The 26,164-nt window shown below is 38.2% G+C and overlaps 2 protein-coding genes across 5 annotated transcripts; both read left to right on the plus strand.

The window, feature by feature from the left end:
* The first annotated feature begins 1,112 nt into the window (after nt 1-1,112).
* LOC124214663 (cilia- and flagella-associated protein 61) lies at nt 1,113-19,737 on the plus strand. Its single transcript, XM_069134869.1, is given in 22 exon segments — nt 1,113-1,312; nt 12,419-12,615; nt 12,685-13,188; nt 13,350-13,510; nt 13,613-13,739; nt 13,961-14,420; nt 14,594-14,929; nt 15,433-15,610; nt 15,682-15,947; nt 16,119-16,369; nt 16,453-16,669; nt 16,733-16,989; nt 17,081-17,275; nt 17,337-17,511; nt 17,514-17,634; nt 17,703-17,854; nt 17,939-18,146; nt 18,210-18,646; nt 18,727-18,831; nt 18,899-18,976; nt 19,058-19,312; nt 19,394-19,737. Coding segments are annotated over 19 exon segments (4,191 nt in total). The 5' UTR covers nt 1,113-1,312; nt 12,419-12,615; nt 12,685-13,188; nt 13,350; the 3' UTR covers nt 19,607-19,737.
* A 319-nt stretch (nt 19,738-20,056) lies between these two features.
* LOC124214672 (homeodomain-only protein) lies at nt 20,057-24,300 on the plus strand. 4 transcript variants are annotated; one of them, XM_046617204.2, is made up of 4 exons: nt 20,057-20,254; nt 21,036-21,091; nt 21,965-22,160; nt 22,520-24,300. In XM_046617204.2, exons 1-4 carry the CDS (start codon nt 20,090-20,092, stop codon nt 22,592-22,594), a joined length of 492 nt encoding a protein of 163 aa, XP_046473160.1. In that variant the 5' UTR covers nt 20,057-20,089; the 3' UTR covers nt 22,595-24,300. The 4 variants fall into 4 exon arrangements, with proteins under 4 accessions (XP_046473160.1, XP_046473162.1, XP_046473164.1 ...); XM_046617206.2 differs by having other exon boundaries at nt 20,060-20,254; nt 21,036-21,083; XM_046617208.2 differs by lacking the exon at nt 21,036-21,091 and having other exon boundaries at nt 20,061-20,254.
* The last annotated feature ends 1,864 nt before the right edge of the window (nt 24,301-26,164 follow it).

Raw genomic sequence — 26,164 nt, forward strand, 5'->3', positions numbered from 1 at the left:
TTATAAATGAACGTCAATGAATCGTAAACCCTCTTTTATATTTATAAAAATATTTCATTTGTCCAGAATTATGCAAACACAAAAAAAAAAAAAAGAAACCAACTACCGCGTAATTGACGATATTTAAACAACGTGTAATTCGCATTATCTTCAAACTGTGAAAGTACTCTCTGTATCGCAAAATAATTCATCAAAGGTTTCACAAAATTCGTGACTCCGTGAATATAAAAGTATAAAATAGTCAATCGATGTGAAATTTTTATGCACGGTTATCTGACGTGTACAGGAAACATGTATTTAAAAAAATATCTCGAATGCGACCATTTTGTTGTACTTATCTGCGTATTAACATTTGTGCAATACACTTATTGTTAACGTGACCGCGGAAGGTGACGTGCAAAATTATTGCAATTTCTGTTCATCATCCAAGCTTTAAGCAGGATGTGATGTAACCTGCGCAGTTTGCAACGCCGTTATAACTAATGAATGCAGCAATAGTAATTTTCGTCATGCTGATTTTCCCCGCTCAATCTTTCCACATTAACTATAACGTTCCGCAATTTTTGTCTTGATAGGACAAAGAAAAAAAAAAAAAAAAAAAAGAAAAAAAAAACATTCAAACAGTGCACGCGCTCTGTTTACGTACGTTTTCTCATATTTGCACCCCAATTTCTAATTTTACTTCTCTTCGACTATCACAGAAACACTAATGAATAAATTATATCTTTGATTATTGTTATTACAGAAATTGGTTCGTTCGTTGATTGTTTTCATCGCAATAAGATGTTTGTACGTATGTTTGAAATTTTTTGAATCCTATAATGTACGCTTTCGAGTAAATTCAATTACAAAATCGATCTATGACTGTCAAAGAATGTTTTTATCAACGTACAGGAAAACATGGAGCAAGTATTTTACAAATTTCGTCAACTTGTGAAATAACGTAGCGAGAATGATTGACACGATTCTAAAAAAAAAAGAAAAAAAAAAAAAAAAAAACGGGTATCGAGACACAGACTGAAATTCAAACCACGAAATGACGGAATTCTTGCCGGTAATAGTGGAAACGTTCGAAACAAAGTACGCGCTGCTTGTTTTCCCGCGTCAGTTTTCAGTTTCCCCGCGTTCAACTCACCGCGCATCGGCGTAACGATCTACTGATCAGTTCGGCGCGCGCCTCTGTCGAGTGTGGTTGTACGTTCGTTCGTCTCTTCTAATTCGAGAAAATCGTGCAGGATAAATTGACGATCCAAGCGCTTTTCAAGTTCGACGGATTCACCGATTTGCAGATTCGAGAAATAAGCGATCAAAGGTTAGTGTAAAAATTTACAATAGTAATAAAAGAGAACGAATTTCTAATTCTTTTCTCCCAAAATAGGTTTCGATTTCCTATTTACATGTACGTTCGTCATCTTTTCGTATTATTTGCGCTAACATAACATAACAGTGTGACGCACGCACGTGCGTTTTACTGTTCAAATACACGAGTCAAAGCTTCGTTTCTCGTTGATCGAATATTAGTCTTTCATGAACAATTTTACAAAATAATTTACTCGTCAGCAGCTGTTAAGAAATTTCATAAACTGAAACAATGCGTTATATTTTGAAAAGAGGGAATAGTGATAGGATTGAGAATTCGTGCAAATATTCCTATATCATAAACAATTAATGTTTTAATTACCTTATACCTTTGATAACAGATGAAATACGTGGAAAAAAAATTTCCAAAACTTTTACTCATCTTTCGGTTTAAAGATTTACGGAAAACATGTTATTCTAGTCTGGTAACAAACTTCGTCACGGTATTAGGTGTAGAATAATAGATGCGGAGATAATTTTTCCAGCTGCCATTAGTCGCCAGCTGCGTTTCAGGATCGCTGTTATCAGGCGAAAGGTGTACAAATACCCATGATAAATGTGCGCGCATAATATATCGCGCAACTGAATGGAAATGATTCATTTTCATAAAATGTTGTTGAGGAGATAAACTAGATATTGGTTCTGCTATTTCATAGTCGACCTTTAATATTCCCATTACGTATGACAATTATTTTTTTCTTCTTCATATTCGCAATTAACATTCACTTTTAAATATCATGTCACAATGTATTTTACTTGTTTTACCTATCGCGCACCTTAATTTGATTCTCAATCGGTTTTTAAAGCGTCGCGTTGTGGTGACGTTACTACCGATAAACGCGTACTTAATAACGTAATCTTTATACTTGTTCAACTTTTTTTTTTTTTCCCCCCACCTTACCGTGTTTGACATTTGAACTGCGCATATCATGGTCACCTTACAGGAATTTTATACAAAATTGAATTCCGGATCCACGATTAGATCATGAATTTAATAAAGTATCAATTATAAATGCAATGGAAAAAAAAAATTGCAAAATCGATTAAATAAATGTAGAAAAATATCTGAATAGACCAATTAATAAATAATTAAACGTGGAGACAATGCGACTGAGTTTCGAAACTGGAATTATCGCGGATTAAAAAAAAAAAAAAATGTCGATCAAATTCCACACGGTCGGGGTTGGATGTCAATCGAGTTGGCACGAAATGACTCACATCATGTATAATCTGTCGCAAATAATTACTGTTTTTGTTATTTTTATTTCGGAACATGCAACATCGTATATATGTGTCGCATTCATGATGAGGAAACAAGGCGGAGTTCAAAAATAGTTGATAAAAACGCGATGGGTAGGTTACAGAATTCTGGCCATGTTCCAAAAACGATTTAAATCAAAACTGCGTCTCCAGTTTTTTCCTACATCCGGTAAAGCGTACACACATACGAATGCAACACATCGCATTTCAATTTTTATTTATTCGTATGCTAAAATTTTTCTAGGACTCGTTTTTTTTTTTTCTGTTTTTTGAAAATAATTGTTTAATTTTCGAGACGCCTGTTCAGAATTCTTTTGGATTTCTTCTATGGCTGCATAAGTTTCAAATTTCCGCTCAAATCTTCACGCGTGTTCGCGTACGCTTATTATATTATCATTGACTAGAATATCATTGAAAATATCGTTGGCTATAAGTTGTTAAAGAAGTCGCGTAACTCGGCGAACAAAGCTCGATACGTATGGAATATATGCAGTGAATTTTGCGCAATAGTCGGTATTATATGGTTCAGAGTATAATGTGCGTATCAATGATAATTATGAATGCATAATCCACTCTTTAATACAGGCGAAAAATTCACCTTGTTCGTAATAACACGTAATATACATATAAAATATTACTACACATACCAGTTGTAAATAAATGAATGAATGAATGAAAAGATTAATAATTTATTCAACTTCAACTATCAGCTGTCGTTAAGCGCCGCCCAAGGATTTCAAGTGGTTTTTACATACCTACGCGATTTTTATTACCACATTATGAGGTGTATAATGTAAGTGTGTGTAGTTTAGGCGCTTAAGTGTCAAACCTGCAGCAAACAACTATCCGATTCTAAATTCCAAGCTTCCTCATTCTTTCGTTCACGTTGCGATATAAGTTTGTTTGTTTTTTTTTTTTTTTTTTTTTTTTTTTAGACTCAATTTTCTCTCTATTCAAGTTACAATTGAATCATATTTTAATACGTCAGATTTGTAACACTTCTGGAAATCAGCAATGATAATAATTTGACGTCAGTCTTAGATATTAGTTTCCACACGTCGACGAAAACATTCGTATTTTTGCTTCTTCTTGTTTTAAGTTTTGACAATTATGACACTTCGGAATTCACTGAAATTTTTTCGATACACATATGAGGAATCCCCACGAAGTTGATGAAAAAAGTTGAATGTGCCCAAAAAAAAAAAAAAATTGAAAGTGCCAAAGAAAAAGAAAGAAGTAGACAGAAAAAAAAGTCTTGAAATGTTAGGAAAAGAAAATACAAGTGTTGAGAAGTTTTCGAGAGTTTTAAAAGACGTCTTTTTCAAAATCACTCAATATTTATAAATAATCACCCAGTTGAATGAAAAATGAATATTTTCACGAGTGGCGAGAATCGAGATATTTTTTTACGTTTTTTCTTCCATTCTCTTCTCACATCTTCTATTTCCTCCGATTTTTTTCTAGCTCCTCATTTATACTTTTCTAGACACTAGGAAAAAACTTTGACGCAGACACGTGATTCTTTTACCTTGTACCTAGGAGCCGACGGCGACGTATTTCTCACACAGCTGACAAAACAGTGTCACTTAAGTCCCGAGACTCTATTTTGCCGCCCTACGAGCTAATTATAAAGGTTACAAAGGTAACGGCGCGATGTTTCTTTCCGTCAGCGCTGAGTGCCCGTAACAATAAGACCGAAAACCCTGATTTATTTAAGAACAAATCTCTCTTTCCTGGGCGCTGACTTTGCTGCATCCGCGCTGAATGTACGTAAATGCACGGTTTCTTTTTTTTTTTTTTTTTTGCGCTGCTACTGCTGACGCTGATCATGCCGATGCTGATGCTGCAGCTAATTGAGAGCGGCGGAAGTCACCTTGGTGAAAATAAAGAGAATGATACGCGATGTTATTCGGTGTAGTTCGTATATATTTCCTCGAAATTTGACGTAGGAATTTGTATCGTGTTATTCGTAATTCAACACCCGGACGTTTCTCATTTATGCTTTTGTCCAAAGTACGGAAATACGCCATATTTTTGAAATCTGACAGGAAATATTTGACATCAAATATTACCTCAGATTTGGCGACAACTGTCATCTTTATCGCACACATTTCTCTATATTATATCAATAAAACAAAATCTTAATTTTTTAAAACTGACGATGTATTCTAACTACGTTATCAAAACTATCAGCTGTTAACACAGCGTGACGCAATTTTGCTTTTGCTATTTAAAAACTGATTCCAATCGATTATGCATTTTGAATAGAACTTTATGCGGTATCGAATTACGTTTTCCTTTGTTCATTCTGAAATTGTAATACAAGTTATATTAATTCGCGTTCTATTTCTCGGAGTGAAACAAATATTTTTACTTGGTTTATTGTAAATATTTGTTCGTTTCGTGGTGAAAACAAATATTTTATAAAAAAACTTGACGAAAGGTGTAAAGAAAAAAAATTACAAACATAATATACAATTTTTCAATTACTATTCTCTGTTTCAAGAAGATCTCAAATCTTATACCGTGCACAGTTATTCATTCAAATATGTGTAACGTGGTCGCAACTTTTAACACTAAACATGATTACACGTTATACTTAAACAGCATGCAGGCCTCTTGAGAAAAATAAGAAATACCATAAATTCTGGACCCTAAGTGGCGTTTCTCTCTCTATATATATATATAGTGTTTTGTAACGGGGTAATAAAATCAAGCGGTTTTAAGTGATTTTGTAACACGGACATAAACTGCATATAATTATACATACAATATAAATAAGAGAATAATATCGAAGGGTCCGAACGAGTTAACACTGAGAGACGGGGAAACGTTTACAACTATTTCAGTCACGTTGCGGTTATTATTTTTTGAAGAAGAAAACAACATCATCTTTAATACCGACGATAAAACGTCAGTCATACACGCACGATACACGGTAGAAAACTTCACGCTTTTAAAACCTCATTTTTAATTATCCATCAATGCCAGTTAACGAAATTTTACGTAACTACTATGTTTTTCTATGAAATGAACATAATTTTTTTCTTCTAAAATTTTCTTCTTCCACATACGACTCTGGAAAAAAATGATTATAAATTAACTTGATTCTGCAACTAGACGATACTACAAATTTTGTTACTCTTCGTTATTTCTATATGTACACACACACACACACACACGCGCGCGCGTTAAATACACAAATGTACACGTTTCTAATCCAACTTCGCTTCGTTGACGTAAATCGGTTAATTCAATTGAATAAAGGAAGAGAAAAAAAATCATCTATACATGTATATTTCATCACAGAAAAAAAACAAAAAAAAAAAAAATATCGTCAGCCTGGTAATTGTTGAGCTCTAGAAAAGTACATAATTTAATTGTCGATACAATTGAGGCTGTTACTGTTTGCTGCTACTGCCGCTGCTGCATACCGAGCCAATTAGAGCTGCTTGAATAACACGACCAGCCATAAGCCAGTCGCCTACAACACCAACCTACGGAAGTCTGTCCATCTCTTATTATTATTATTATTATTATTATTATTTTGCCGTCGTACGATCGTCAATAACAAACCGATGATGACACATTCAGCCGAATAACTTTTTTCATTAATTCATTCCGACAACGAGCAACGATGCAAGGCGTTTAAAATCATTTAGAAGAAAAGAAATTTTCTGTGATTGTTTTAGGAATATTTATTAAATTCGATAATTTTGTGAAGTTTTGTTGCTACGGCGTATAAAAGAAAGCGAAAAATTATCTGCAAGCTCCTGCTGTAGATTTTTGATGAAAGTCTGAGGATGTTATTATGAAATATATTGATTATTATTTGGTTTTTTATTTATACCAATATTTATCGGAATAAAATCTTGTGAAATTCTCTGATAATGTTCTGAGAGAATCTCTGTTGACTATATCTATGGGGAAAAGTATTTCAATATCGATAGGTAGAATTCAGAACCATAAAGACAAAGGTTACACTTGAGCTAACAGATGATTTTTCTATTGTTCGCAGGATATTTAATTTTGCAATAGCTGGAAGTGATATCGCGGTGAAAATGAATGATCTTTTTAATTTTCACAAGTCGTTATGAAGAACGTGACAAATAATCGAATTAACGTGCATATAAAAATTCGGAGATCTAGAAAAATTGCAAAGTCTTCAATCATATGTTAAATCTTTTCTCCGATTTGTTTCGTTAAAATGATTGATTGAAAAAATGAAGATTTGCTTTTGGAAATCGTGACAAAGTCGGTTACATATGATTTTCGTTTTTGGCTTGGCGATATCTGGAGTGTCTCTAAATTGACGGAAACGGTTAATTCGAATTAACGAAATTAAGGGCTGAATCAGGGCTCCTTTCCGTTACCGCTGTAACTGCATTTACTGGATGCAACGCGCATTGCTTTAAGCTAAACTGGACGCGGTCTGGTCGCCGTCTGCATCGGATAGCTTCGGGCAGTTCCCACAAAGTTCACCGCCTCCACTCCCTATGTATATATGGGGCATTCCGCGCCAATGCGACCTGGGTTTTACCCTTGACCTCTTACATTTGGCGCGCGATTTTTTCTATGATTGTTCTCGCTTTGAAAGGTACTCGGTTTTGTTTTTTTCTTTTTTTTTTTCGACTCAATTTGAATTTTCTACAATTTTTAAAAACGTTTTTATCTAGCGACCAAAATTAAAAATTTGAACAAGTTTCTGAAAAATCCTGCGTCAGGTATCAAAATTTTCAAGCTTGGACCCGGAGTAAGCCGATTTTCCATTCTTACTGTTTACAAACTTATACCGACAAAAACAGGTCCAAAACGTAAGAAGCGAAAGTTATTTTACTATGAATGGTTGCTGAAACATTTTCGTATATCACACCGGATTTTTACAGAAAATTTAGATCTTTCGCAAGAGATATTTTCTCTACTTTATTTTGCTGATAAAAAAAATTGCAAATGGTAAAATGGTGCCGAAAAATCTGAAAAAATTTTCAAATATCCCATTTGACATATGAAAATGTTTCAGCAACCATCTATAGTAAAATGACTTTCGCTTTTAATTTTTTTAACGTTTTTTTTCTTTCGAAAAAAACTTGAAGACGGTAAGAAGGGAAAATCGGCCCACTCCGGGTCCAAGCTCAAAAATTGTCATATCTGACGCAGGATTTTTCAGAATTTTTAAGAAATTTTAATTTTGGTCGGTCGATAAAGTCGTTTCTAAAAATTGTAGAAAATTTAAATTGAGCCGAAAAAAAAACAAAAAAAAAAACACAGAGTACCTTTCAAAGTGAGAACAATCGTAGAAAAAATCGCGCGCCAAATCTGAGAGCTCAAGGGCAAAACCCTGGTCTAATTGGCGTGGAATGCCCGATATACACGTGCGCGCACACTTGGATATATCCGTTATATGTACACAAGATTTTCCTACATGCACGTATTACTACGCTTATGCATGTCCTACAACGCACATCGAACCTCGGTACATAAAGTGACCCTCGTGTCTGTGCACTCTGACTTAAAGCTGCAGTGCCGTACAATTTTGCTTCGAGAGATCTTTTCACGCGGCTTTGCGATTTTTTAAATTATCCGCATTTACACGTCAGTCGTTAATTGCGATTCCTCAATTCCTATGAAAAGTATGGAACACATTATACTTTTAAAGATGATTGAATGTGAAACACGATCTTTAGGGAATTGTTCAAACAAAGGTAAAGTTGTTTCAACTAATATTGCTGATGATTTATTTTTGTACCTCTCTGGGATTCTTTGTGAAAATTTCAAATACTTGTATTACCTTATTTAATTCGTATTAATATTCTTGTCGGCAACATATAATAAAACAAAACGAATAGCAACAAAAAAAAAAAAATACTCAATCTATTGCGCATACATACGTTCTTGATCTGAATAAAAATTTACGACTCGTCATCTGCGAATGCAACGAATTGAAGATCAATTATGAGATAGGTAATTAAGATTCATTAACAAACAACAGAAACCTTTTTAGTCACTGCAGTAATAAATAAAATCCCATGTTCCAAGGCATAATTTTTTCCTTCTTGTTCTTTAATTTTCTTTTGTCCACCTTACGTCACAGTAGATAAATTCTCCATCGATCAGCCGATCTCCGATCCTTAGCTACGGTACTGAATTCTTTGGGACGCGTGTTGAGTTGTTTACTCGAGTGGACGGTGCACGGAAAGTCCGCGCTATCCGATGGGAACAGAATCCACTTCTTGTACAAGTTCTCTGTACCAACTCTCGTTGATCAGTCCCTCGAGTCGCACACCGTTGCCCGTGTAAAGAGAAGCTGGAATGGCTCGGGTCAGTCGGCGCCTGGTCCTTCTCGCCCTGTCCATCCTCATCCTCGTCCTCGTCGTCGGTATAATTACACTGAGAGAAATTTTTAGTTCCGGTTACCGCCGAATCCTTAACTATTTTCATGTTTTACCACAATCGAAAAATATCGTTCTAGGTAGAAAATGAAAATTAGTTTTCTATCTGTTACCGGAAAGTCTAGTATCCGTTGCTGTTCTTTCTCATTACGATCACTGTTGCTATATTTTCTTGCAACTGTTGCGAAAATTTAATACTTGTGCAACGATAAATTGACGTTGTCGACTTGTTTAACTAAAAAAGTAGAGTAAACCTCAGAAACTGATTTTGCGTTGCAATTACCAAAAAAGGATCGACGATACCGCAAAATGGTTAGGCGTACCTCGTTTTTCGTAATGAACAACAATATTTAAACAGTTTTTATTAACGATACCTGTTTTACTGTATTTTTCTAGTTACTGTAACAAATGAATTTTTTCTCTGTGCATCGTTCGCTTGACGGAAATTTTTCACATTTCTTTCACCTTCGGTTTCGTTTTTCACTTCCGTCAACGCTAATCACCCGGCGTTCTTGCTCACGACTTCGAGGAAACCGGAAACGCACTCAAAATAACCTCTCGATCCGTAATGAGGCCGAAACTTAATATGGAAACGCTAGCTTCCTACGCGCTAGTAATTAATGGGAATCTTACAATTGATCGCTTAACGTTAGCTGCAATGGCTAATTAAAAAAAGAAACGAAAATCGAATCTTTTAATCAACATTCCGGCTGGTATTTAATCCGTTTATATGTATATGGGGAATTCCATACGTGCCCAACCTCACCAACATATTGTTCAAAATTTTTTCTACAATTGTCTCAACTCTGCAACGGTACCGTAAAAGCTTTCACATTTTTCATTCGACTTGATAATTATTTATAAATATTGACAGTGATTTTGAAAAGGACTTTTTTTCAACCCTGTTAAAAAATTCGCGACAACTGTATTTCCTATAAAACATTTCAGACCTGGCTGATGACGGATCGATTTTTTTCTACTTTTTTTTTAACACTTTTAATTTATTGTACTAACTAAAACATTGTTTAAACGGTCTGGAAATCCCCGAAAACTTCTGAAAACTTCTGTTTTTCACTTGGAACATTTCTAGGCCGGTTTCATTATGAAGCTAGGATGAAAAAAGTTGAATGTTGGAACAACTGCAGAAATTTTTTTAAACAAAATCAGAAACAGTGAGGGTCATGCGTTGGTCGGGTTCGCAGGGAATTTCCCATATAGAACTGCTCGTATTGAGTGCAGTTTTTGTTTTCTAATTGCACCGAAAAACATTTTTCAAAGTATTATTTAATGCAGCTCAACTGACATCGAACATGATAAGAAAATTAAACTAAGCGCCGATATAACGGAGACAAATTGACAGATTGACGCCCTATTTACGCAACCTATTACAAATATATACCAACGTCTTTGTAACGCAAGTGTTCCTGTTCTCATTGCGCCATTGTATAACGACATATACATACATATGTATATATATTATTTATTCACAGAGTAAAGCAACAGCAGCTCTGAGAACCGGAAACAGGTTACAAGCGTTCAGCCTAGAATTCTCGTCTAAATATCTATAATCTAGGTATTATAATGATTTTCGAAAGTTGGAGAATAATTTATAGGTCATATGTAACTGCATGAGGTATCGGATTATAAACGATATGTTTTTCTATGCGGGGAAAAAACAGCCACGACCTAGACAAGATATGTATACTCGTTATTTCGAGCGTTACATGTAGATGCATGCGGAGATGTTGCAAAAGTTTTTTTTCAGCTGTACACATTATATTTATATACGATATTTTCTTCAGGCAGCGGTAAGAAATAAACCGCAACAGCTCGACTCCAGGTTCTTGGAGACGAGATCGAGTTACGGTAGCTTGAAAAAAAATGAGAATAAAAACTCCAGAGATAGAAATAATAGAAAAAAAATAAATAAAAATAAAATAAAATAAGAAACGATGAAATTCAACTTCGTGATTGATGATCGATGGCGTGACGACCGGTAAACCGCATCCGAAAATAGAAAATCGTTAACGAACAAGATTGATTTACCATATCCATCAACGATGGTACGGTATAATAAATTAGAACAACATGCCCAGTGTTAAATTTGGAAAAACCATGCGATCCCTACATCATCGGAATTCTGACGATTTGATAATTATTTCTGTGGAAATTGAAAGATAGCGTCTCTTGGATAAAAAAAAAATTTAAAAAAAAAAAAAAAAAATCACGAAACAGCTGGAAGAGAATTTGGTGGAAGAATTTTCGGAGCAAATTTTTACTCATAATTAACGCTAATTGTTACGGAGTAATTTAAATTTCGTTTTTTACGACGTGAGAACCAAGCGAACGATCTTAAAACTTTCTGTGATCTCGTGTAGTTCGCACGTACCTACGTAATATACGTTATGTGTACAGATATGTACGTACACGCGTTACCTGGTCGTCAACATAAAAGCAATTTATTACCCTAGTGGGCGTTCGTCGTGGGTCTCTGGAGCTCGGCGGTACCTTTTTAATACGAAAACCCTATTGCCAAACATGAGGGTACGACTCGCGGAGTGAAGATAAAAGTGAATTATAGTTTAAAAACTTCGTTCTTCAAAACGCATGCGTACATCATCGAAGAAGCGATTTACGTCGGTGTGAAAAGAAGTCTCATCTCTGGAGGCTTTGTCGTCAGAGAATGTTTTCTCCACCGGTGCTGACCTACAAACGGCGAGTCGTCAACTCCTCTGCAACAGAGACCTGAAATTTTATCTAGCCAAGTCCGTCTGTCCCTGTCGATGAACCTACGCATATTTTTTTAAAATATACAACACGCTACAAGAGTTTCGTGCGTTGCCTTAAATGGAGCACCGGTGGACCGAGTCCCGTACTTTGGGTATCGTGTAGAGACATCTTGTTGTTGGTAACAATTCACACATTCAACGGAGTCGTTTCGAACAGGTGGTCACCGTTTTGGCACCGTTTTATCGAGTCAACTGATCGGCTACCTTAATCTCGAAAGTATAAAAAAGCCCTTTGCCACAGAAGCAGCGATGTTCTACTTCGTGTAACCGGAGTCTGCTCCGTGGTGGCTGCTTTGTTCTTGCTAATATGGACAGGCACCTTTTAGTTCCAGCTCTGTCTACTCGGATTCGAGCGAATTCCTTCTAAGGAGATTTATGTACCCGTCGCTTCTTGCTCGCATTGCAGTTTGTGTTTGTAACAACTTTTTATACACTGCGGCTAATTGTACGCTTCAATTGACGTTTATTGGTTACATAAAGTGTTATTTATATGATTTAACGGACGTTCGAAGCATTTCAGTACAATGATTTTTATTGCTCTTTAATTTTCTGAAGCTGCGGTTTAAAATACTGATTTATAATTCTACGCAGGAGTATTAAATAATGTGCGTTCCATTTTAGAACAAACACTTCCGTGAACCGTGAACCATTATAACAACTGCCAATGAAGATCGTGTGACTATCTTCAAGCGGAATGCGATTATAACCATGGACAGTTGTTATTTCCATTCGCTTCTCAAGTAGATCAAGCATGAGGTTTATTTATTGATAACCCCTTCAGCGGATGCGTGTAGTGCCTACTTAAGTTTTTAGCCGAGGTAAACATCCGCATGTCTTTTGAATCTGTCGGTTCATCGTCTTTCTCATATCGTGCTATGATCTTCCAGCCCGATTTCATAACCTGACGGTAAAAAGAACAACTGGAAAAATACTTTCTCTCTCCTGGAGTGAAAATTCAAAATGAACACCATGTGGCTGGATGAGCCACCGATGTACGGGTGCCACTATTGCAAGGATCAAAGGCGTGAAGAAATCCCCGGCATCCTGAAATGGCGGCGAACCCAATTTGGGGACGTCCAAAGACTTTATGATTTGACGCGCATGAAGACTTATGACATCTTCGGAAACGTCGATCCAGCGTCAATCTTGTGAGAGAAGGAACACAAATATCTACACCAAAAACAGTCCATTATATGTGTATCATTGAAAAAAACCGCTGATTTCTGAGTCTCAAGAACAGCAAAACTGTCTTCTAGCGAGAACTCGTGCTTGTCCCTCGTGCAGATCAACGCGGTTAACGAGGTGGTCACCAACATATCCCTGTGCAATTACCCAAACATTCCTTCTGTATCGCCTGATAGTTGGGTTGAATGGGTATCCCGTCATTACGGGTTGGTACTTTGCAACCTTCAATGCAAGGTTACATCTATTCCCCAGTAAAAATGTTCTCTCATGTGCTAAAACTCTGTGCGCTCATGAAGAGAACCGTGAGAACCGAGAGACTTTGGATTTAAGCATTCTTCAGTATCTTATTTTAATTTTTTTCCCCTAGAATGCAAGCAGTGACGGAACGTAACACGTTGTTCATTCACATGCTGCTTTGGGATATTCGTTACAACGACGAATTCTTCAAACGACTTTTAGACTCGGTATTCATTTCCAGTATTCACACTACCCACGTGATTTTGGTTATGCCACCATGGGTGGCGCCGGGTAAGAGCTTGTGTAATGTAATCCCTTCATGAGATGGCTCTAGTGTTGATTTGTCTAATTGCCAGTGGTCAATTATCGCGTCTGATGTTCTTGGATTCGCAGTTGGATTCATGGAGGAACAGATGACGCGAATTGTTCCCAATGGTCAAACCGACAGCTACCGAATACAGGCGCTTTACATCAGCCTTCGTCACATGCACTGTCCAAGACTGAAGATCCGGCGTGTCGTGTAGGTGATGTTTGTAAGAGAAGACTGTGCTTTCTAAAAATTTTTTTTACACCATTGCGCAGACACGAGATCCCCTTGTTTTAAACTTGTTTGATTCTCGTATTGTTACACAAGCTACGCTTATTCGCAAGCTCTCTGCGAAGTATTTTTAACCAGTCCAGTATCTGTTGTTTTATTATTCTTTCTACGCTCCTCGTGATTTTCCGAGTTTGATGATGCAGCGAAGAGGACAACGACGACATTATTCCAATTCTTGACCGAGAGTCCCAGCGGTTCAAGGAACTCTACGGAGAGTTTTACATCAGTGAGATGATGCGATATCCAGATGGTCTGCGTCAACTCGTAGTGGCCGAAGTCGACGGTCTCGCAACCGGAGTTTTGTGCCTCAATAAAATCGTAGACATCGAGGCTTTGAATCAACACTTTGAACTCGCGCCTTATCACGGACTTCACAAGCCTCATCCATCCGACAAAATTTACAGTGAAAACGACCACCATGTTACAAGCGACATCTTATTTCCCACCGACGAGCTCCAGAAGAAAGATCGCTTGTTAGTTGGGAATAACTCTTACTTTAGATATTATTTAAAAAAAAAAAGATGTTCCCATTCGGTCGTTGAGTTAGACCGCGACACTGCAGCGATGATCAATAAAGCAAAAGATCGAGGATCTCCAATGGGATGAATAAAACTTTCTCTTGCAGCAAGGTCAACGCGATGTCGAATTCCTCGACATTTAATGGTTTAACGGAGGAAACGGATGAAGACTGGTTCTACAGAGGTTAGTTTTATCATTCTCGGTAGTAACGAATAATTGAATTTGTATACTGTGTACATGTACAGTCGTTGCATTAGCATAGCATGCATGCATATATAATACCAATTCTCGATGAATGCAGCTTGTTCAAACTGCCGCAAACGAATCGCATTCGTGAGCAGTATGTTTATTCACTCATCTCTTGTAACACACTTTTCTTTCTTTTCCTTTATCGCCGAGGTAATCCTTTTCGTACCTTAAACTCCGTTTTATTTCCGTGGAGGAAGATAGGAACGAGACTGAATGCTCATGTTCCGACGACGGTGATGCCTGCAGTAAAATATTTTCCGACGCACCCTGTCCATCGTGTCAAAAAACTGAGTCAACCTCTGTTCTCTGGACATCGGCGAGCTCTGAGGATTCGGAAAGCTTTGGTAAGGGAATTGGACCAGGCCATGGATCATTAGCGCGCGGAAAAACGAGTCGAACTTACGTCCAACTCAAGAGATCGAAAGATGCAATGGTGAGAGATGCGACGATGAACTACCAACACATTGGATTGATGCACCTTGTTCAAACTTACACAGAAGGAAAAGTCGACCTCGATATCCAATTACAAATTCAGAAATGAAACCACCAGTGACGACACTAAATCTGTTGAGAGTAGAACCATCTCCAGAGCTATAGAAATGGAAAGATTGTCGGTCCGGCGATCTATAGAATCCGTTAGCGTGGCTCAGGAAGCTCTTTATAAAGTATGAAGTTCGTAATACATATGTGCTCATACTCTGAAAGCGATGGATTGTTCTAGCTTTGCGAGCATACGAAATCACAATAATCATTACGTAGGCTTTTGTTCCAAGAGTCAACTTTTAGTGATCATTGAAATTCCCATGATGTCTCGATGCTTTGACCTTGCTATTCAATAATGTCGCAGAGAGTCACCGCATTTACGCTCGATGTGAGGACGAGCCAAGCTCTATCAGCTTCCGAAAAAAGTAGTTCTCGATCGATCGTTCGACCGCCAGCCGATCCCTTTCCTTCAGGCCCAAAAAAAGGTTCCGTTTTGCCCAGCAAGGTGCGACTCGATATGGGAACCAAAGATGATTCTTTAGGTAAATTCGTTCAGCTTGAAAACATCTGCTCTATACTGACCTGGTCATTAATTTTTGACGGGAATTTCCAGCCGAGGAAGAGGAAACAAATCCTACTGACGTTGTCATCGAAATTAGCCCGCAAAAAATCATCCACAAGGAGATAAATTGGCTGCCCATTTATCGCGGTCAAATAAACGCCTTTACCCTCGAATTATTCAGCATGAAGGATGACGTCGATGAGAGATTGGCCCACGATTATCTTGAGGCAGTTTTCGAATGCTTTCCTGATGAGGAATACTGTGTCGTTCTGATACCACCATTCTTTCCCGCGTTTCCGCTGCTGCAGAGTTTTGTGGTTTGTGAACTAATATTGATAACATCAAAATACAGCCATCAGGATTCATCTCAAGCTCCCATTGAATGATATGGAGCTTTGGAAAATACACGGAATATTGGATTTGATAGATAAAAAGCGACTTTTATATTCATCCTTAAAATGATTTTCAACATCTTTCCCTATCATCAGCGTGTTCCTCTGCGATTCAACAAAGATTATCCTTTGGTAATGTACCTCGCGCATCGTGCAAGCGTCATTGGAAATTTTAGAACCAGGGAAGCTGATCCGAGCGACGTAACCCGGGTTGAGGAGCTGCTGGCTGGTGTTCCTAAACGAAGTCAGGTCATCAAAGATCTGGAATCTGCTCTAGAGGAGGACTCGCTTTATCTAGCCTACGTGTTTCTGTGCGAAGAAACACTCGTCGGATTCGCGATACTGCGGTACCACTCCTGATATCATTTTTGACGAACAGTATAAATAACTACTTGATGTTCCGAACTGAGAGACAAGAAATTATTTTCAGCGTGGAAGAAGAGATCGAATTCATACGCAGTCATTATCGGATAGAAGACCATATCTCGTTTGACAATGTACCCATTGATTCCCACGGACGGATAATTCACCTGACGATGATGCCAATTTTCGCAAATCTTCATCGCTACTTCTTTCTGGAGCTCATGCGGCTCAGTGACAAACGCGCTTTGTACTATCGCCTGTATCACAGTGACGCCAGTGCTTTGGTAAGCTGGCTAGACCAAAAATAGTATCTAAAGAATAATTTATTCGAAATTTGGTTAATATAGACGCGGTCAGAACCGTTGGTTACGTTTCTGGGTGAAATGATTCCCGTGACGCCTAGAAGAAGGCTGAAGTATTGCCTGGACAATTACCCTGATGCCCAACCAGCCGATTACGTTCTGCAAGAAAGTGTGGAAAATTTCGCTCTTTACATGATGGTACCACGAATCGCCAGCATTCAAAAACTCGACGTCAATGTCAGAGTCATCGTCGTAGGTGCTTCGGATTGCGGTTTATCCGTGTTGGAGACCCTGGCCTTTGGGTACACAGAGCAACCTATTTTCAACCTTCCAATCTTCTCCTTAGTGAGAAATGAAAACGAATCATTCCACTCTGCGTTTCGTCTTTCCCAGACCAAATGCCTCGACCATCAGCTTCACCAACCTGACCCTGATATCTCGGGATGGAATTCCGTTCGAAAATCGGCCTGACGATATGGAGAAAAACGAGCTACCCTTTAAGGGTCGCTACTCTCGTGACTATAGACACCTTATTGGCACCAGGGCCTGGATCAACGTGGTCCACGGGACGCTCACTGCCATTAACAGGTATAATTATCATCCAGCATGAGCTAAGCTTTTCACGATCATGTTTTCATGCATTCGATAGAAAGGATAAATTCGTCAAGATATCGAGTATGGGAGCCCTCTCTTACGATTACTTGGTCCTCGCATGCGGACTTCAATACCATCGACCAAAATTCCTGAAAGAGTTGAGAGCGGAGAAAAAAGGGTACAGCTTTTTCCATCGTTCGTTTTCGATGTTTAATCAGATTCATCTGGTTCTACATTCAACAGAAACTTCAACAATTACCCAACCCCGGAAAACTGTTTGACCATTAACACTGAACGAGACGCTGCTAATTCCCTCAACTACTGTCAACGTGTCGTTACGGATAATCCGGCGTGTGAGTTTTACCAGGCAGTGATCAATGATCAAGACTAAAATCAACAAACTCTTGCCCATCCTTCACAGGCTCAGTCATCCTTTATGGAAAAAATATCGACTGCTACTCAGCACTGGCCATGCTGCTAAAGTCGGACTTGAGACCAGATAATATAACGTTGGTTGAACCGGCTGTGCAAGCATGCGATACTGAAAATTCCAGCTTTCTATCCAACGACGAGGTACCTGAACCTCGATGATGCGCTTATAAAACATTCATCACCACCGTAAGTGAGATTAATTTTTTCAATTCAAATGTGCAACAGGTCGAAGAAGCGGTGATCAAAGCCACTAAAGAATCAGGTGTCAACATAGTGCCAGGCGGAGATTTGGTGGACTGGATTCTCGAAGAGGATGAAGAGGACGTTTTTATCGTCTCGGTGATAATAGAGCAAGGTGGCGAGCTCCGGGAGCTAGTTTGCGATGTCCTTTTCAATTTTAAGAAGAAAACCATCAACACCAACACATTTCTCGGTAAATATTCCCGCCCGATCGATCAGGGCTGACAACATTTACCCCAATGACGCATTCATATAGCCATTTGCGAAAGTGGCCTCGTCTTCGACGGAGCTCTTGTCATAGACCCGGAATTCCAAACGAACGATCCTTGCATTTTTGCTGCCGGTACGATGACCAAGTATTCGAGAAAATTCTACGCCGATGAAGTCGCCCACAAGTATTACGACCTCTTCGAAGTCGGCGAAAAGGTTCGACCTCCTTTCCTTGCCAATACTTTTCTCGGAGTACACAGAGTTATGATCAGTGCCCTTTGTTCCCGTCTTAAGCTGGGCCAGAAACTTAGGGATATCATATGTTCCGAAAATGGTGCCAAGGCTAACGAAGCACCGTTGTCGAAGTTGGACATGATGCTGCCCATATTTAAAAAACCGATAGTAACGTCCTGCCGACTGCCTGGCGACTACTATTACCTCAATATAAAACGACCCGGGAATTTGATCTGGGACGATGTTAACGTACGTCGAGCGAAGGACTTTCCGGTTATGTTTCAACCGACTGTTGGTGCGATTAATTTCCTTCTAATGATCCCTTGTAGGACGTCGTCATGATTACCGGAAGCCCAAACTCTAGTATCGGGTATTTTCAACTTCACCTTAACCAGTTCGACACCGTTGAAAGCATAACCTGCCTCAGCAGAAAGGTATACAGAATAAATAAAGCAGTGTTATGAAAGTATCGGTAACGAGATATCTGTTTTACATTCCAAGGAGTTCGAGGTCGAAAATTACATCAGTTTGTACGGCAAGCATCAGAATCTTCTTAACGATCTCAAGATGCGGTTTCAAGTATGCAGCATGATCCTGTGATTTATTAATCCTCGTTCATCATTGAAATAACTTGAATAATTTATTTCCCTGTACTGTCAGAACTCGATGATACCCGATTTATACTCGTACTTTCGTGAGCCATGGGCTGTCGCTCTGTTCCTGGACAGATTTGACCTTCTTCGTGCTGAGAATAAAGCCATCCTTCAGTCTCCTACGGTTAGCAAAAATCCCCCGAACCCATGTCATCGAAAATATCATCGATTCTTCTGTATATTCACTTTATCACAGGTGGTTTGCGACGACGCGCTGATAAACGATTGCACGAAGGCATTGATGAAGTCGAAATGGGAAGCGGTGAGTGTTTAGCGGCAACCTTGAGCCAATGAGTAACGAAAACGTGCAACGAATTTGACGATTATCGATTTTCGTCTACAGATGAAGCCGGAAGATCAAGAGATGATCGAGGCTCGTTACGCTGGCTCCGCTTATCAGGAGGAACTTGAAAACAATTTGATCGATTTCCTCCAGCACTCCGAAGCCCATCTTCCCATGTACTGCAATCCACGTTTCCTCAGGCGCTTTATGGACGACGTCGAAAAGCTCCAAGGCGATCCCTTGTTCCCCAAACCAGACATCTGGATCCAATGACTTAATTCCGATTACCGATCGCTGTCGGAAGTGAGCGCGTCGATACGGGTGTCATGTTCCTCGTGCCAGAGTCCCTTATGTATCGGTGGCAATAAATTAACGATCATAACTCAATAAAGCGTCTAGGAAAATTCTGTTTCTACATTATTCAATGTGGTTGAATGCAATTCCCAGTTTTAATGGCGATCGATCTCATTCCCGAGATCGCGTTACACGGTCAAGTCACCTGTGTATGTTTGATTGCAATAACAATTAAACAACATCGTAGTAGCTCTCTGAAAAACGCAAAGGACGGAGAATCAACAACATCCAACGCCTACGGAATTCCTGAATCTATTCGTCGTCTCGCCTTAATTAGCTACGAATGAATATGTTAATTATCTACGTCACGGTACGTACAGATACGTGATACACCTGTATGGATATATACGGGTGAATCTTATGGTTTTGAAATAGTTTGTCATCACGGTTTCATGTACATACATGCCGATCTTGACACGCGTTCCGATCGATCGAATTCATCATCGAAACCCATCTGTTCAAAGAACAATATTTTTATTGCTACAAGAACTTCGATCTACGATACGACGAAATGAACGACGGAATACCGATGATCAGATACCTTCGTTTTGTCGAAACAAGCGTGCGGTACGTATTCACAATTTATAAAAAAAAAAAAAAATCACCATTAACACTCTACCCTGAATCATGCGTGTGGTTGGATTTATTCACTCGATCCTAGGCGTCGTCAGTATGCCGCGCAATTCGATGCGGTTTTTTCCACACCTCATCGTTTTTAACCTCGCATCATCGGAGTGAATAAGAATCTTGCAAATTCAAGACAGCCCCGGTCGATTCCACATGCAATATATATGCATCATCGCAAGGTGATCGCGCTTATAGTTCCCTCCTCGATGGGAGACCCAGTTTAGTCCTTGGAGAACACACAAGGTCTACAAAACCCTTTCCTCAAGTTTCTATTTCACCCGTTTCTTTTTTTCAAATATTCACCCAAAGTATAAAAAACTAATTAAAAATGACAATTTTGTTGCGAAATTTCCTTCTCTCGTTGAAAAAAAAAAAAAAAAAAAACGCAAAATTCGCGAACGTTTTCTGACGACACATATGCGAAATTTTTTCAACTTGATGAGATGAGTAGTTCTGAAATGTTAGGACCGTGAAAAAAACCACCGGGAGGTTTCACAGACCCCCAGTTTATACACGGTGATTGAAAAATTAGGTGCGTACTTTGAAGGTTAACGATTATAACAAGTCTTAAAAATCGTGATTCTTCTTTTACTATTAATTTTTTTTTTTTCTCTCTCTCTTCTCTTGGAAAAAAAACGTGACGTTCGTCAAATCCAACGTCTGTGTCCCACGCCTCGTGACTCTCTTTGTTAACTCCCTGTATTATTATCTTTAATTGCAGCTGTTTTCCGGAGTCAGTTACATCATCGACGAAGCGTGGGCGCGAAGGGTACACCGGTATATATATACATATATATGTGTGTGTCTAACTAAGTTCTGGACGAGGGCCAGGAACCCCAGATTATTTCGTCATCGCTCTTCGCCGGTCAATGTCGAATTTTACCTATTATTGCACTCAACTGTTCCACTGCCGAGCTGTACTTACACCTTGGTACATAATAAATTACATCGCCTGCATTGCTGTACATCCCACATGCAGAAACGCGTTACCGGCCAAGGTCACTCAAGGTCGCGTGTCTCTGATCGCAATTTTCATCACAACGATACGGAAACCCAATGGAATTGCATATGTTGCTCGTGCGTAGATAGGTGAATTTTGGAAAGTAGGTGCGGCGTTTAATTGATCACTTAGGTATATTGGTAAATAACATATTTTTTTTTTTTTATCTTTCTCACATTCCCATAATTCGTGGCTGATCGATAACGTGATCCTGCCCTAGAATCGCTCTTGCATATATTGGATGCATATCCGTTTACCGGAAATCACGTTACGTAAATGGAAACTGGCATAAATTTCTGAGTCCACCTCATCGGAAAAGTTTCGCAACGGAGTTGTTACCAACTATACGTCTGATATTTCGTAATCACTTTACACGAACATCAGTCTGCAATTGGTTTTTCAAACCTGATGCGTTGCGCGAGATTTCGTTTCGATTTAAGGATGTACTGGCTGTATGTATATTCTAAACCAAAATCGTCTTCATTGCGGTTTATTTCTTTCCGATTTTTATCTCATCACAAAGTATTCAGTGTTATCGACGATGCTCACTTTCGGTTGAGAATTTATAGCCAACACATCCTTAACATCTCTTTGATGGATTAAATATCATACATAGTTTATTCTGATATTGTTTGTCTTACACTTTACAGCATACAGCACAAAATGCTTAAGTCCGTGTCACCGCGGCTGTCGCCCAGAGGAGGCGCCGAGCCAAGAATCATCCGTTTGACGACCGACCAGGAAGCCGTTCTTCAGGAGCAATTCAACAGGTGTCCAAGAGCCCCGCACACAGCTGACATCGTCCTCCTTGCCGCAGAGACAGGCCTGTCAGAGGCGGATGTTCAGGTCGGTAATCGGTCGGAATTATGAACACCGGTTTACGTCCGTGTCAAAGAGAGAGAGAGAGAGAGAGAGAGAGAGAGAGAGAGAGAGAGACTGTTGGTTAGTTGGGGATTTTGTGGGCGAACGTGTTCGACAACTTCTCAAAGTTCTTTCAAAATTTACGTTTGAACGAAGCAAATATATATATATGTATCGTTCTAAACCACTTTAGAAAACAAAGAAAACTAGAATAGAAAAAAAATTGCTCGTTATCAGAGTTGATTATTCCGCGTCAAAATTGAATAATGAACGTTGAAAAATAGTTAATAAAACGTTAATTCGATGTTGTCAATTTTTCTTATACCTACACTTGTTAATTTCAGGGATGGTACGCCATAAGACTCGCTCAATGGAGGAAAGAGCAGGGACTCGGTGGAAACTTGCATTTTAGCAACTGATTAAAATCTCGTGTACCTATCTTATACAATATTATATTATATTTGTATCATATTATTGTAACGATAAGGTTACGAATATAATTTATAAACCTTGCGGTGATTTGAAATACTGAGATAAGGAAAACACGCAGCTCGTTTTCTGTAGCAAAGTTTGCGAAAAATATTTATTTTAATTGGAGAAAAAAATAAGTTACAATTTCATAACCTTTGAAATATATTTGGGAAATTTCAACATGCTACATAACTTCAAAGTAATCATAAAATTGTTCTTATTTTGTTACATTTGTTAAGTATACCGCTTAAGTTGTAATTTATATATAACAAATAAGTTACTGACAGTGAGAACATGATTCGCATATACCAGATTGAAAAAAGGAACAAATACATGGAGGAAAATTGAAAACGGACTTAAATTTAATCGGTTCACCGGTTTTCATATTATTGTAACGATCATTGAAAACAATATTTATACATATTATTAAACATGTTGTGTGTACAGATAAATATAGTTATTAATATAAAAGTAATAAAGAAAAAGAAGGAGAGAGAGGAAAACACTTACAAAAACATTGAAAAAATGTAATAACGCGTTGAATAAGATAAATGTTATAATAAACCCGACTTCTATCGGTAAAAATTCTTGAGAATATGTAAATTTGAACAACTGGTGAATTTGAAAAATTAACGACGGAGCCAGGAATCGAACCTGGAATCTAGCGATGCTTTACCGGAGACTTACTCCACTAGACCACCTAGCCGCCCTGACTCTGTTGTCTTTAATTTCTCTCATAACCAGCGAGTTCAAATTTGTTTTCATGTGCCCGATATGGTAAAAATTCTTTTTCAAAAATAAAATTTTTGTTCTATAGATTCTTATAATAAGTACGATAATTACGTAACAAATGAAGATTCGATTCTTCCCTTATTTTTATCAAGACAATTATGTAATTATACGTATACAATAAATTGTTAAACATAAATGTTACCTGTGTTATATATTTTTAGAGTATTGTTCTATTACTGATGAAATTTAGATACCAAATATTGAATATTTATTAATAATTTTCTGTTTTATCTTCTCGTCAGATTCTACGGTTCATATTTTATTTCTTATTTTTATATAAAATATTATATTATCAAATTGTGCCAACTTGAGACTTTATTATTTCTCTCGCATATACACAATTTTTTCGCGCAAATCTTTACAGCTTTATATTTGCTAAATTAAAGTATTGTGTAATACGTATCTGCGTAAATTATTGTTGCTATTTTAAGGATTCCAGAGTACAATGGAATAATTGTCAAAGCGTTGATCAATCCAAAATATAATGTGAACAGTCAAAATTTGATGTATTGAAATATGTAGTGAGAATTTTCTCGATCTCTTAATTGCTGTATCTACTTTTCCTGCAGGAGTGTCTGGAATGTGTTTAGCCGTGAGTAAGACAAACATGAAGATATTCCGTTTCGCATTCGTCGCAAACTAAAACGGTAATTTAAACTAAGAGAGAATGGGAATTGAATCCGATATTGTACAACGATGCCATATAATACGAACAGTGTAACGAACCGTAAATTTGTGTGTTATGTAAAAGTATACTTATAAGTATATAATATACGAATAACTTTCATCTTTTATTGGATAATTGTAGTGCGATGTTATTATTTACTGCTGCATATTATATAATAAACAAGCTAACTACGTATATCGTACATTCGTAATCGTCTTCATCCGGCGAAGAATACTCGACGTAGTTTTTATCTCTCGCTGATTCTCTCACGGAATATTTTCTACGACCGCTATTCACGCGGGTTCTTTGGCTTTCCTCGGGTAATTTTTCCCTTTGCAACGATTTGTGGCTTCAAATATTATGGAGGATAAGAAGGCTAACGATTTGAACATCCGAACAAAAATTACGGCCAAAATACATTGAACATAGGACAATTGTTGGAGAGGTCGAGGTGAATAATGAGGGACTCGTAACTCGTAGTTGAAGTTTATTCAATACGCCGGAAATCTACTACAAGTGTTAGGGTGTCAGCAGGTAGTAATTACGAAAAGTCCACGGATAAAAAAAGAGTGAGAGACGAAGACGAATCCGAAGACATGATTGGGCATTTCCCGAAGAATTTCAATATTACGTGAAAAAAAAAAATTTGTGCAGTATACATTATCTTAAGCAGAACATGGAATATACTATGTGAAACACACGTCTGCCAGGATACGATAAATGATGTGTGATATGTTCGTATCTTTATTATCTGTAACAAGTAGTAAATGGATATTGAATTACTTTTACCCACATTTCCTTACTAACTTCGCTGCTGCTGGTCCAACTGAAGAAGTGCATAAAAGAATTTATTTCGGCACTTTTCAAAATCGCAAAAGTTTTCGCTACAAATACAAAAGGGGTTAACCTTCCTTTTTTTTTTACCAAAAAATTTTTCGTCTCCGAATTGATTCGTATGACTCTTTCCCGACCAATTGGACCCCAAGGATCTCAGAAAACGCAGCAAAAGGAGCGTGGGATCAACGGGAGAGAAGATACGAGGAAAGAAGCACCTGCTGAAAAATGTCGAAAATTCAGGTTTTCGTTTTTTGGCTGTAACTTTCGATGCGTTGATCGCAGCGTATTGGGGCTGCGCCCAATCGATTTCTCTCGCAAAATTACGTCGGAATAGGGCCACAGGTAATTTATTCCAGCGCTTTTGAAAATCGCGAAAATTTTCGCCAAAAATACAAAGGGGTTAACCTTCCTTTTTTTTTGACCAAAAAATTTTTCGTCTCAGAATTGATTCGTAGGACTCTTTCCCGACCAATTGGACCCCAAGGACCTCAGAAAACGCAGCAAAAGGAGCGTGGGATCAACGGGAGAGAAGATACGAGGAAAATAGCACCTGCTGAAAAATGTCGAAAATTCGGGTTTTCGTTTTTTGGCTGCAACTTTCGATGCGTTGATCGCAGCGTATTGGGACTGCGCCCAATCGATTTCTCTCGCAAAATTACGTCGGAATAGGGCCTGAAAGAATTGATTCCAGCACTTTCCAAAATCGCGAAAATTTTCGCCAAAAATACAAAGGGGTTAACCTTCCTTTTTTTTTGACCAAAAAATTTTTCGTCTCAGAATTGATTCGTATGACTCTTTTCCGACCAATTGGACCCCTAGGAACACAGAAAACGCAGCAGAAGAAGCGTGGGATCAACGGAAGAGAAGATACGAGGTAAAAAGCACCTGCTGAAAAATGTCGAAAATTCAGGTTTTCGTTTTTTGGCTGTAACTTTCGATGCGTTGATCGCAGCGTATTGGGACTGCGCCCAATCGATTTCTCTCGCAAAATTACGTCGGAATAGGGCCTGAAAGAATTAATTCCAGCAATTTCCAGAATCGCGAAGATTTTCGCCAGAAATACAAAGGGGTTAACCTTCCTTTTTTTTTGACCAAAAAATTTTTCGTCTCAGAATTGATTCGTATGACTCTTTCCCGACCAATTAGTCCCCAACGACCTCAGAAAACGCAGCAATAGGAGCGTGGGATCAACGGGAGGGAAGATACGAGGAAAAAAGCACCT

This window comes from Neodiprion pinetum, chromosome 3 (assembly GCF_021155775.2).
Source record: "Neodiprion pinetum isolate iyNeoPine1 chromosome 3, iyNeoPine1.2, whole genome shotgun sequence".
Lineage (NCBI taxonomy): Eukaryota > Metazoa > Arthropoda > Insecta > Hymenoptera > Diprionidae > Neodiprion > Neodiprion pinetum.